Source organism: Coenobita brevimanus, chromosome 95 (genome assembly GCF_032717465.1).
Source record: "Coenobita brevimanus isolate Jiangsu-jjx chromosome 95, ASM3271746v2, whole genome shotgun sequence".
NCBI lineage: Eukaryota > Metazoa > Arthropoda > Malacostraca > Decapoda > Coenobitidae > Coenobita > Coenobita brevimanus.
Window position 1 is genome coordinate 35,937,985 of NC_137048.1, and position 13,464 is coordinate 35,951,448.

Here is a 13,464-nt window from a genome sequence, read left to right on the forward strand (position 1 = left end):
TGTGTGTGTGTGTGTGTGTGTGTTACTGGGTGCTTACGACGTTTGTGTGTGTGTGTGTGTGTGTGTGTGTGATTACATTATATGCTAAAAGTAAAGCTTGGCTCATATGAAGACACGCACACTCAGTATTAGTCCTTAACACACATTCTCACACACGACATTCTGGTAAGACATCGTACTCGCTTAAGAATACGTATGAAATCTTAAACAGTATAGTATGTATAAAACAAAGGCAGTTGGCTGTGGCATGCAGGGTCAAGAGAGAGGGCATTAGGGGCATTAGGAGACATGCAGTAAATGGGACGAGGTCATGGGAGATCAGGGAGGGGTAAGGTCAACGAGGGAACGTGGCTACAAGGAGTGGAGAAAGAGGGAAGGGTTGGCTCCACGGTCCAAGAAAAACAGATGTACCCGCCTGTTTATATATATGATTAGCCGTCAGGTCTGTGCTGGACCCAGGAGAGGCCCTTGTGGGACGCCAGCAGTACGACCTTGTGTTTAGTTAACCCCTCCACACTTAGTAGGAAAGCCTAGTTTAGCCCAGCATTCCCAGGAAATCCTAATTTAGCCTCGACACTTAATCATACTTTAACTCGGCACTTTTTAGGATATCCTGGTGTGCCCCAAGACTTTTAAGGAGATCCTTGTTTATAGCAACACTTTTTAGCAATTCCCAGTTTAGCCAGACACTTGTAGGAAATCCTAGGTCAGCCCAACATTTATTAGCAATCCATACATTTTTCTCACGTCTGTGCTAGACTCAGGAGAACCCCTTGGGAGCTTCTAGCACTTGGACCTTTTGTTTTGTTCCCCCTCCACTTATAAGGAAACCTAGTATAGCCCAACACTCATAGCCTTGCTTTACCCACCTCCTTAAGGAAATTATCCTCTTGCCCTCCACATTTAAGGAATCTCAAGTTTTGCGGAGCAGCGTAAGGAAATCCAAGTTTAGCCCAACACTATAGGTCATACTATCGCTAACCGCCTCAAGGAGATCTATGCATTTTTCCCACTCATCGGGTCTGGGCTGGACCCAGGAGAAGCCCGTGAAGAACACCAGCACATAGGCATGTATATTTTCCCCCTCCTCTTGTTGGGGAGATCATAGTTAGCCCACCACTTTATAGGCGATCCCATGGTAGCCCTTCACCTTCAAGGAAATCCTTGTTTTGCTCAGCGCCCACAACTCGTTATGAGATCCATACACCATTCCACTCGGCACGTTAATCAGGTCAGCCACGTTTTAATTCTAGGATTATTTTGTCAAGCAAACTTAACTCGTTTGTAAATGCATAATTCAGATTTCTTTGACTACAACACTTATAGCGAAAAAAGTTTATAATTCCAATTATATTTTATCCTATCAGCCAGACACGTACCAGTTTCACATTTCTTAACCAGGGATCGACTTATCACTAGGACTTCATATCCCTTCACATCTCAGATTCTGTGTTTACAAGCCAGGAGCATACTTGCAACATTTAATTGTGATAAATTGTTTACTCTCCCATATAATATTTTCTTCGGGGGGGAGACTTAAGGTATACACTATTTTACTATCCCTTAAAGCCCATGGAATGCTCAGTTTCTCTTTAAGGGATGGCTTGAGCAAGTGTTTGCTTATTTTCCTTATCAACGGCGCCTACATGTAAGTAACTGTAATCTGTAATAGCAAATCTATTGACTCCTAAACTAGCACCAAGTTTCAACACCCTTGCCGCCTTTGGGTTTAACAGTCTCCTTAATATCGTTCTTTTTCAGAGTCGGGTGTCCCTGGATGGTGGTGGCAGGATCGCCGCTCTTCGGTAACCGTAAGTCACAACCTCCCGTTCCGTTCACTGTGACGTCTGTGGTCTTCGGTCTGCCAAGGGTCATGGTGGACCGCAGAGCAGGGTTGGTGTAGAGATTGTTAATTGTTGTGACGCCACCAGAGTCGTACCTGCTGGTAAGGGGAGTAGTAGTTGGCAGGTCTGCTTGTCGCCTGCTGGGTAGGGGAGACGAAGGGGGAGGGTTTTTCTTATTCTGCCTACCGGGTAAAGGTGAGGAAGGCGTATCGAATCTTTGGCTTTGACTAGATAGTGTTGTCGTAGGTAACGCCTCGCCCTTGCTGCTGCTGGAGGTGTAGGAGACAGGCGTTGGGGTGGAATCTTTAAGAGCTGATTTTACCGTAGGCGAGGAAACTTGCGGATTACTGATGAACTTTTCATCCGCGGCGGACGTTGGATCACCCGGAGTCCGGTCACTCGAGGTTGGTGATCCTTCCGGGTTTTGATCCACTAGGGAGTTCGGGGACTCAACCTGACGCGTGGTGCTAGGCGACGAGGACGAGGACGAGGAGGTTGGAGGGTGTTCGGCTGGGTTAGGGTCCGAGGCTGTTGGGAGGGCCTGTGATGGGTTCCCCGGTGTGGCGTCGGCAAACTCATACTCGCTGTCCTCCTCAGCGTCAGACTCGGGTCGGTAAAGCTGAGCCAGTTTCTCGAACCGCTGACCCCAATCGTTACGGTAGTCGAAGATCACCTCACTCTTGGAAGAACCTGGGGAAAGACGGTGAAAAAAGACATATTAATATAGAAATGTCCCGTGAAAACAATGGCAAACATCATATGAATCAATGTCCTTCATCGGCCACCCCAATCGTTGCGCTATATTGGAAGAACGTGTGGACGAGCGATAAAAATGAATGAATGAATAAATGGATTAAAATAAAAACCAGATAGTATTTTTCAGTGTCCCGGGAAAATTGCGGCAGACATCGCGTATTAAGTTTTTTGTCAGTTTGGGTTAGATTCTCAGCCGTAGTACACCAACAACTACTGATATATTTTTAGATGAATGATGGCTGCGACTAATCTATGTTCGCCAGTGGGGTTATCGGTAAACACACAAATTCACGTAGAAACATAGTACGCGGAAAAATACATTCACACACAGATGCATTCACTTTTAAACTGTTATTCACTTTTAAGCTATAAAACACACACATACACCTCTCTCTCTCTCTCTCTCTCTCTCTCTCTCTCTCTCTCTCTCTCTCTCTCTCTCTCTCTCTCTCTCTCTCTCTCTCTCTCTCTCTCTCTCTCTCTCTCTCTCTAAAACCCCATCTTCCCCCAGCTTTGCTAAAATAACGCCACATTCATTCTTACAGCGTAAAATAAGGCACGCGAGTATTCAGAGTTTATTTACGTGAAGCGTCCCATTTTGTTGCAGGTGCAGCCTCTCATTGCAAGCACCCGAATGGTCATGTAAAGGGAAATTGCATCACTCAGGGACTCGACCTCTCCCCCACCATTACCGAACGGGTCATTGTACGGGTTGTTGCAGAGTTTTGGAGCTGCAACACGGCCTGGGTGTGTCTGTGTTGCAGAGTGAATTATGGAAATGACTGTTGTGTTCCCTCGTGCTGGATTGGTCAGGCATATTATTTCTTCTGTTAAGTTGCATATCATATTAAGTTTTAGAGAGCCATATATTAACTTTATACACATTTACTTAGTCATATATTAAATTTATAAAGGTTTCGTCTCACATTTACTTTCAGGTAGTCATAAAATAATTCTATAAGCCTCATCAATATATGCTCTCAGGGAATCGTATGTTCATAATCTTAAGGTGTATCAGATATTTGTTTCAGAGGATCATGTTACTGTTCTCTAAGTCTTGATGGAATTTCTGTGTCGTATTAATAGGCTTACTTCTCTGTTATACCGGTGAATAATTTTTTTTTCTAATAATTCAGCTAACTTAGTCTTCTTACGAGCCAACCAATTTTTGTGTAATAACGTTCAGCCACCGAGTGTATCCCGATAGTCCTCTCTCCCTTCTTCCCAGTTCCTGCATCAACTCACCCTTCTCTCCCCGCCCTCCCCTTCATCATCTCCCCCGGTTTTCCCCTCTTGCTTCCATCAACTTCCCCCTTTTCCTCCCCTTACGTATTTCCCCTTCCCCCCTTCCCTAGCGGCGAACAGGACTATATTTTCCAGAATGAAGTTGATTGTAGCGGCTGGGCGGTTTATCCCTTTTGAACTTTCTTCCTACCCAGACAGACGGCGCGGCATCACTAACGAACCCCCTCCACTTCAAGATAGGAGAGGGGAAAAATGGTGGGGCGGGATGAGGGGAGGAGGGAGGTAGAATAGGATTATCACTGTGGACGCTGTTACATATGATTAGGGAAACTGCCACTGAAGGTAAAATCCCTCGTAGATATAAAGCCACATTAGCCTAAGTGGTCTCTTTTTTGATAGATATCGATTTTATTTCCCTCTCGTCTAAGGGAAGTCTAGTGTACAGTTTTGCCTAAGATTTCGCCTCTTCTTCTCAATTCTCTCTGTTGGATATCGAAAATAATAATACTAAACTGCTAGAGGATTCGTGTATTATCTGTCCATAAATGGTTCTTTGCGATATGATGCGTCAGAGAGGAAAGTGACGGACATGAACTAAGTGTGGAGTAGACGCAGTGAAAAAGTAGAGGAAATTTTGCCCCATTACTGTATAGAGAATAAAGTCAGCCAGTAAAATCCCTCGCTGTAGCAAGAAGGAAATAAATGGAAAATGAGCGTTGTATAGAAGTTGTTAAGGAATACCCATGCTGATTATCCACACACGCCCAACACCCCTTGCAAATAGCCACACACACACCCAGCGCCCGGTGCAAATATCCACACACACAAGCAAGGCCCGTGCTAATATCCACCCACCCAGGCCCTGATTCATTGTCGCGATAAGTGGGCCAGGTGTGAATAGGAAGAGAAGCAGGGGCCTGGTGGTAAGGTGGCAGTGATATCGAAAATCTTTAACGCAATCAGGCTGGCGGATCGTTTGGCAAGTTGTAAGGAGGGAAGGAAGGGGTGGGGAGTTGTGCACTTAGGCATATTAATGACGCTTCTTACCTACGTGGTGGGAGGGGAGGGGAGAGAGAGAGAGAGAGAGAGAGAGAGGTTGAAGAAGTGAGAATTGTTCGAAGAAAATGAGGGCTGGAACTTCTTTTTGCCTCCTGGATCCACTGATAATGAGAGAGAGAGAGAGAGAGAGAGAGAGGTGGAAGACAGTGAGTTAGAGGGTGGAAAGCGAGAGAGGGGAGATAGGGAGCGAGTCGGAGGGGATTAAATGTAAAGCAAGAGGGAGAGGGATATACTGTATGAGAGAGAGAGAGAAAGAGAGAGAGAGAGAGATTCCACAAGTAACACCTTTAAGTCGCTTTTCCGTGATTCTGTGTAACTTTTTCTTATTGAAGTTACATTTTTCTCTCCATATATGCAGTATTCAGCACGCTTTATATATTTATTTATTTATTTTTTGTCAGCTGTGTGTCTGAGTGTGTATAATTGTTCATAAGAGGCCAGAAGGTAGAGTATTGCGGTAGACAGTATATTTTGTGTGTAGAAGCTTAGCAGGGGTCAGAAAGCAGACAGAGGCGAGCAACATGTGTGTATGAATGTTTGTATCAGCGTACGGGTGTGTTAGTGTACGCGTGCAGTGGCTTGCCGAACAAGAGAAGAGAGTGTGGCAGCTGACATTTATTTGTATGCATGTATGGATTTGTATTTCAGGGTGTGTAGGTGTATATGTGTAGTTATTGATATGAATGAGTGTATGGGGGTGTGCATAGCAGCTCACCCTATGCCAAGAGAGGACAGTGAAGCAGCCAACGTCTATGTGTAAGGATCTGTACATGTGTTTTTGATTGTGCATAGGTGTATATTTGTTTATGAATGTGTATCGATGGATCTGTGAATGTGTTTATGTAGGTGTATGTGTGTGTATGGTTGTTTGCGTGTGTGTATGGATGGATTTGTGGATGTGGTTTTGAGTATGTAAGTGTAGGTGTGTGTATGATTGTGTACGAGTGAGTATGGATGGATGTTTGAGCGTGAGTAGATGTACTGTATATGTGTGCATGAGTGTGTATGAGTGTGTGTGGATATTTTTAGTACTCACCAGAGGCCAGAGATGAGAGTGATGCTGCTGACATCTCGTCCCCCTGTATATTGTAGTGACGAACATCATCCACATCTTGGTTTTCCTGATCCACCTGACGAAATGGACGAAGGAAGAGTGTATTAGAGGATTAGATACATACATACATACCGTACACACATACATACACGCATACAAATACTGAAACATCATCTACACATTGGCTTTCGTGGTGAATCTGACGAACTGGTTGAAAAAAGGGTGTAGTAGAAGATTGGATACCTATACTGATACACTTACACTTGCAAATACACACACACACACACACACACACACACACACACACACACACACACACACACACACACACACACACACACACACACACGCACACACACACACACACACAAGGATGAGAAATCGCTTTTGAAAATCGTGTATGCAGAGAGTGACTGACAAGACTGACAGAATAATAGATAGATTGACACGGACTAACAGACAGAAGACAGATTTTATACGAGAGAGAGAGAGAGAGAGAGAGAGAGAGAGAGAGAGAGAGAGAGAGAGAGAGAGAGAGAGAGAAGGCACAAACCAAACTCGCCCTGTTGAAATTAAAACACACACACACACACACACACACACACACACACACACACACACACACACACACACACACACACACACACACACACACACACACACACACACACACACACACACACACACACACACACACACACACACACACACACAATCATATAATTTAGATAAAGTAAACAGTAAAAAAATTCCAGTTGTATTCCCATTCGTCAAAGCCTCAGCCTTCGATATCTTGATGCCTTTCCCAATTCCTGCCTCACTCCTCCCGTTTCTTACCGTCTGAATGTGACATAAACTTAATTGTGTGTCCGGGTACGAAGACATTAGGGAAAAACAAGTCGAACCCCCTATCCCCCCACCCCATCTACCCCTCTTTCCCCCTTCCCTTTCACCCCTTTCCTCTACCTTCACCCCATCCCCATGTCTCACCCCTTCCTCCTACTCCTTCACTCTTGACCCTTTACTCTGTTTCACACCCCTCCACTTCCCATATTCCACCCGTTTCTCTTTCCCCATACCCCTCTTTACCCCCTCCTCTATCCCTCTCTGTTTCCCCTTAACTCTCTCCTCCCTCCCTTCCCCACATCCCTTTCCCACACTTCCCTGTCCACCTCATCCTTATCCCTCCTCTAAATCTCTCGTTTCTGTTTTCTTCTCATTTTCATTTGTATCACCAGTTCTCATCCCACTCCCCCTTTCCCATCCCCCTCCCACTTCCCCTTTCATATCCCCCTCCCCCATCCCTTCCTCCTTCCCCTTTCTCTCCCCCTACTTCTTTCTCCCTTCCCCATTCTCCAGTCTTCAAGCATTACCATTAAAGTCCCTTGCGCTATCCTTATCACTTTCTTATCTCACTCATCTCTCTCCCCTCCTCTTATCACCTCCTCCCTCCCCCCCCTCACCCTCACACACTCTCTCTCTGGAGTACATTTGTTTTGAGGAAGATCCCTAACCCCTTTCAGCTCAGTTGATGACCAGACTTAGTCAGATTGGAGAGGCAGTTTGAACAGTAACCAAGGAGACTCATTCCTACCCCATAACTTTAGTCTCATCGAATTTTATGCGACTACAACTTAGTATTTGAGTAGTGAGAGTGGCCCAGTTCCCTCAGGTGAAAACAGACAGACTATATCTCTCACCTTGGCCACGTTTTCCTTAATAAAGTCCCCGATGCTGAGTCCTTCGGGCATCTGTGCAAGAGGCGCCGTCAGTCTCTGGCAGGCGTCCTGGGCCACGTCAGGCAGGGTGCCCTCGTTCTCGTCTGTGGGGGTAGAAATGATAGATAGATAGATAGATAGATGGATTGGCAAATGAATAGATAGGTAGACAGATACATAGACAGACAAATAGGTAGGCAGAGGAGTATAGAGAAAGGCTAACAGCGACAGACTTGTTTATCCTTTCGAGGCTGTTTGTTATAGGATAGGTTATAACTATTCTATGAGAGAGAGAGAGAGAGAGAGAGAGAGAGAGAGAGAGAGAGAGTCGTAAAGGTGACAGAAAAAGGAGATGTTTGAATGGTAGAGAGAGAGGGAGAGGGAGAGAGAGAGAGAGAGAGAGAGTCGTAAAGGTGACAGAAAAAGGAGATGTTTGAATGGTAGGGATCCCCCGACTCTTCATGATAAGGGAAGCGGAAAAGAGATGAGAGGAGAGGAGGGGAGAGGAGAGCAGAGGGAGGGAGAGGAGAGGAGAGTTTTTAAAGGTAATTGAGCGTAAGTTTGAAGAATACTTGACGTCTCTTCTGGGTACTGAGTGAAGTGTAGTGGCCAAATTAGGGTCGACCAGGTTAAGTTAGACTGAGTTAGATCCGGTTAGGTTAGGTTAGGTTGGATTGGGCTAGATAAAAGTTATAAAATAGCTTAGACTCCGGTAGATGAACTTTGAATGGGGGTTAAAAATTCTCTCGAGTAAATGCCTTAGATGACACACATTCACCCAGGTATTTTATTTACACTTATACCTGGCGATCATGTCCAGGTGAAACTAATCCTGGAGATCAAAGGGTTAAGCACGCAACACTAAGCCTAGATTTACATATGAACGCCAGAGAGAATGGCTTCCTCATTCAGCCTCCTACGCCCTGAAAATAACAGTAAATAAAATAATGAAAAGGCGTATAAAAAATAAATAAATAAAAAGGAGTTTATTCCACATCCGGTATGCAGAAAAATAAAATCGTGTCCGGTTGATTTTTTTTTCTGAAGTAAATCGTCAGCAGGTAGTGATATTAAAGACAAAAAATTATCGTACTGAAAGGAGGAAATGTACTCGCGCTTCTGAAAATTCTCGAGCCATAGAGAACTTAGCTCCTCATTGCCTTATGTATTTTTCTTCCTCGTTCCCAGAAAAAATAATCTTAAAAATACAAATTCTTGGACAGCGAATATATACCAGGTGGAAATAGGTAGGTAGATAGGTAAGTAGGTAGGTAGATAGGTGGACTGATGGACAGATATAATTTTATAAGATAGCTGGATGAAGAGATAGATAAATAGATAGGTAGGTAGATTGCTAGGTAGGTAGGTAAGTAGGTAGATAGGTGGACTGATGGACAAAGATATAATTTCATAAGATACGTAAATGGGTAAATAGATTAACAGATACATAGGTAGATAGGTAGGTAAGTAGGTAGATATGTGGATTGATGAATAAAGTTTTAATAAGATGGTAGATAGATATAGAAGTATAATTTCATAATATAGACCTTCATATCCCACAGTGTCTTGCTTATTTTACTTCCTCGTCCACAGAAAAATTATCCTAAAAAAATACACACTTAAAAAGGAAATGCTTGAGGTGGAAAATAGCAATTCATTCGCTGCCTTGCCTCTGGGGTCTCTGCTGGAAACCCCTCTTATGTAACTCTTATTCTGATGTAAGATCCCTTCGCCTTTCTGGAGAGAGAGAGAGAGAGAGAGAGAGAGAGAGAGAATGAAAGGGAGAAAAAGGGGAAGGAGAGATACGGACATGGAGTAAGGGGAGGAGAGGAAGAAAATAAAATAAAGATGAGAGAGAAATTGAAAGGAGGAAGGGAGAAGAGAAATACTGAACGGAGGGAGAAGAAAATAAAATAGAGAAAAAAAAAGAAAGGAAGGAAGGTAAGAACAAAATAGAGATAGAGGGAGGGAGAGAAAAAATGAAGGTAAGGTGAAGAAAAATAGACACGATAGAAGAGGAGAACAGGGATAAAATGGATGATAACAGGAGAAATAAAGAAGATAAATGGAAGGAAGAGGTGGTAAACGAGAGAGGGAAAACGAATAAAGGGGGAAAGAGGAAATGTGGAATTGAGCAGAATGTAGCAGCGAGTTGGTGATAGATAGATAGATAGTAACACACACACACACACACACACACACACACACACACACACACACACACACACACACACACACACACACACACACACACACACACACACACACACACACACACACACACACACACACACACACACACACACACACACACACACACACACACACACACACACACACACACACACACACACACACACACACACACACACACACACACACACACACACACACACACACACACACACACACACACACACACACACACACACACACACACACACACACACACACACACACACACACACACACACACACACACACACACACACACACACACACACACACACACACACACACACACACACACACACACACACACACACACACACACACACACACACACACACACACACACACACACACACACACACACACACACACACACACACACACACACACACACACACACACACACACACACACACACACACACACACACACACACACACACACACACACACACACACACACACACACACGTCAGAGGCAGCGAACGAGGGATTTCAGCCAGCGCTTCAAAACAATATCGGAAATCGGTGGAGCACTTCCTTGGGGGATCTTGTGGTCGCGGGGCCTGGCAAAACTGCGCCCATGATTACACGTAGCTTAGTGGACTAGGCTTGCCACCACCTCAGCCTCGTTAGTTGCAGATTTGTGTCCTGTTGATGCAGACTCGGTACGGGGCCTGCACTTGTGGGAACTTTAGTGTGTGTAAAGAATAATCATGTATATCTTTATGTGTGTGTGTGTGTGTGTGTGTGTGTGTGTGTTGGCACAGTCAATACCCCAATGTTTTTCCTACCCACAGGAAATATGTTTACAAAATCATTACACTTGCGTAACCCTAACATCTGCTAATGCCAAAATAAAGCCAATTATAATTAGATGTCATTATCATTAATATTATAATTGTTTTTTTTTTGGCCTGGTATGATGCATAGGCTATTAGGGCTACTGGATCCCGCCCTCCCATCGTATTAACATGAAAATGACCTGATATGATAATTCCAATGCCCCTGTGTATTGCTAGGGATGCCATGCTGGGGGGTGAGATGGTCTGTGTTTGTGTATGTGTGTGTGTGAGAGAGACAGACAGACAGACAGACAGACAGATAGACAGAAACAAAACCAGAAGTAAAGAATCGGCAGTCAACAAAGAAAGAGACAAAGACAGAGACAGAGAACAAACACAGGCTCATATATAAGCTTCAAGAGTCAACCAAGAATTTCTGTGTCAAACTCCTCGGTCTGAGATGGTACCCCTCCTAGTCTGGTCCAGTTGTCCCTCTCCCTCTTGTGTTTGGTGATGGCTCTCCAGCATCCATATTTTTCTCTCTCAGTCTCCCCTATCGCCCTCCTCTTCCTTCTCTTCTTCCCTTGTTTCTTTTCTCCCTTCCTCTCCCCTGTCTTCCTTCCTTCCCCGTTTCTTTCTTTATTCTCTTGCTTTCTCCTATCTTCCTTCCTTCCTTCCTTCCTCCTCCTGCTCTTCATTTTCTTCCCTTTTCTTTCTCACTTCCCCTCCCTGTCATCCTTCCATCCTCCTCCTCTTACCTCTCTCTCTCTCTCTCTCGTATTCAATTCTTCAGCCTGTTTCGTTTCTATCAAGTCATCTCTCCATCATTTCTCCTTTCCTCGCACGCTTTTCTCCATTACCCCCCTCTTCCTCCGTCTTTCCTTTCTCTCTCTTTCTTTCTTCCAGATTTCTTTTCATATTAATCCTCTTTTATGCTTCATGAATCCCCGTCCATTTCATCTCGTCTGCGTTTCTTCATCTTGGTGTCTGTCTAACCTTTTTTTTCCTTCCATCCTTCCTCCTTTTACCTCTGTGTTTTCTCCTTCATATCGTCCTCCTTCCATTTCCTTTTCCAATCTTTCATTCAGTCACTATATCGCTGAGAACAGAATTATTGCGGTTATGTATTTTCTATTCGTTCTTTCCTGTAGGATTTTAATGTTTCTTTTCGTGTGTGTGTGTGTGTGTGTGTGTGTGTGTGTGTTTTTTTTTATGTCGCGTGGTGTTCCTCTTAACTTTTTCGGTCTGACGATTTCATAGAGAGAGAGAGAGAGAGAGAGAGAGATTGTAGGGATGTGAATTTCGTTAAAAAGGTCTTAGCTGATTTTCCACAAGACACACCGACATGTCATAAAAACCACCCTCTTTAATACCATCACATCTTTAATACCATCACACCAGTCTGGAATGAGGCATGGATTCAGTATGGACGGTGGGTATTAGTGTCACCCTTTCCTAATACCGTCACACCAGGCCGGAATGAGATAGCCGTAGTATGGATTCAGTATGGACGGTGGGTTTAGTGCCCAGGTGGTGATATTGGTAATTATACGGTGTCGTCTTTTGCGAATAGGAATGTTTGGCCTTAGGAAACGGGGTATTATATCTGTGTCCGGAGTCAGATAGATAGATGGATAGATACATACATACATACATACATACATACATAAACATAAGTAAATAAACACAAATTATTTCTTCTTCAGCGTCCATATTTTTCTCCCTCAGTATTTCCTGTCTATGTTTTCATTATTGTCTTTTGTCTTCTTCAGTCTCCCCTGTCTTGTTCTTCACTCTCTTTTGTCTCCTTCTTCTCCTTTTAAACTTTCTCCTCCTCGCTTGTCTCTCCCCTCTTCTCTCCCTATCGATCTTCCTCCAGCTCCCTCTCTCCTTTCTCCCTTTTCTAATCCCTCCCTGAGTCTTCGTTTCTCCCTTCCCTTCCTTTTTCTCGCAGTTCTTCTTGGCTTCTCTTCCTTTCCTTCTTCTTTCATTCCATTTTCTTCTGAGCCATTGATTTTGCTCTCTCTCTCTCTCTCTCTCTCTCCACACACACACACACACACACACACACACACACACACACACACACACACACACACACACACACACACACACACACACACATACACACACCTTTTCTGTTCTTCCCTCTCCCTTTCTTTAACCCTCTTACACTTTTTTCCTTTATTTCAATTTTTTTCTGATGGTCAATTCCTTCTGTTTCCTAATATCATCTTCCAGTCCCCTCCCTCAGCCTCTTTATTACAGCCTTTCCTTCCTCCACTTTCTCTTCCTCCGTCTTGCACTCACCTACCTCTCCTTTAACATCCCCTTCCCTCCTTTATCCTTCCTTCCCTCTGTTTATTCCTCCTCCTCCTCCTCTTCCTCTTCCTCCTCCTTCTCCTCATTTCTTCCTTCCCCCGTGTCTCTTATCCCTATCCCTCTACCTTCTTCTTCCTCTTTTCCTATCTTTGCTTCGTTTCTTCCCCAAGTTTTTCCTCTCCATTATCCCTCTCTCCCTTCCTTTATTTCTCCCTCTCTTTCTCTCCCTGGCTACCCTACCTCCGTTCCTTGTTCCGGCGTATCTCTCCCTTTAGCCTTCTTTCTCCCCCCGTCTCCTACTTTTTCTCCCCTCCCTCCACCCCATCAGCTTCTCTCCCCCCCTCCCTTCCTCCTCCATTATATCCCTCCTTTCCTGTATTTTTCCTCCTTTCCTCCAGTGCCTACCCACTCCCGCGTCTTCCCAGTCCCATTCCAACTTTTTTTTTCTTA

At 44.3% G+C, this 13,464-nt stretch overlaps 1 protein-coding gene across 1 annotated transcript in view; it reads right to left on the bottom strand.

The window, feature by feature from the left end:
* Nucleotides 1–1,191: 1,191 nt before the first annotated feature.
* Nucleotides 1,192–13,464, bottom strand: part of LOC145413290 (DE-cadherin-like) — a 122,490-nt gene continuing 110,217 nt past the window's right edge. Inside the window, exons 31-33 of the mRNA XM_080283019.1 lie at nt 7,659–7,780; nt 5,941–6,034; nt 1,192–2,534 (exon numbers count right to left, since the gene is read on the bottom strand). Of these exons, the coding sequence (XP_080139145.1) occupies nt 1,693–2,534; nt 5,941–6,034; nt 7,659–7,780 (1,058 nt within the window). The 3' untranslated portion in view covers nt 1,192–1,692. The remainder of the gene's footprint in view (nt 2,535–5,940; nt 6,035–7,658; nt 7,781–13,464) is intronic.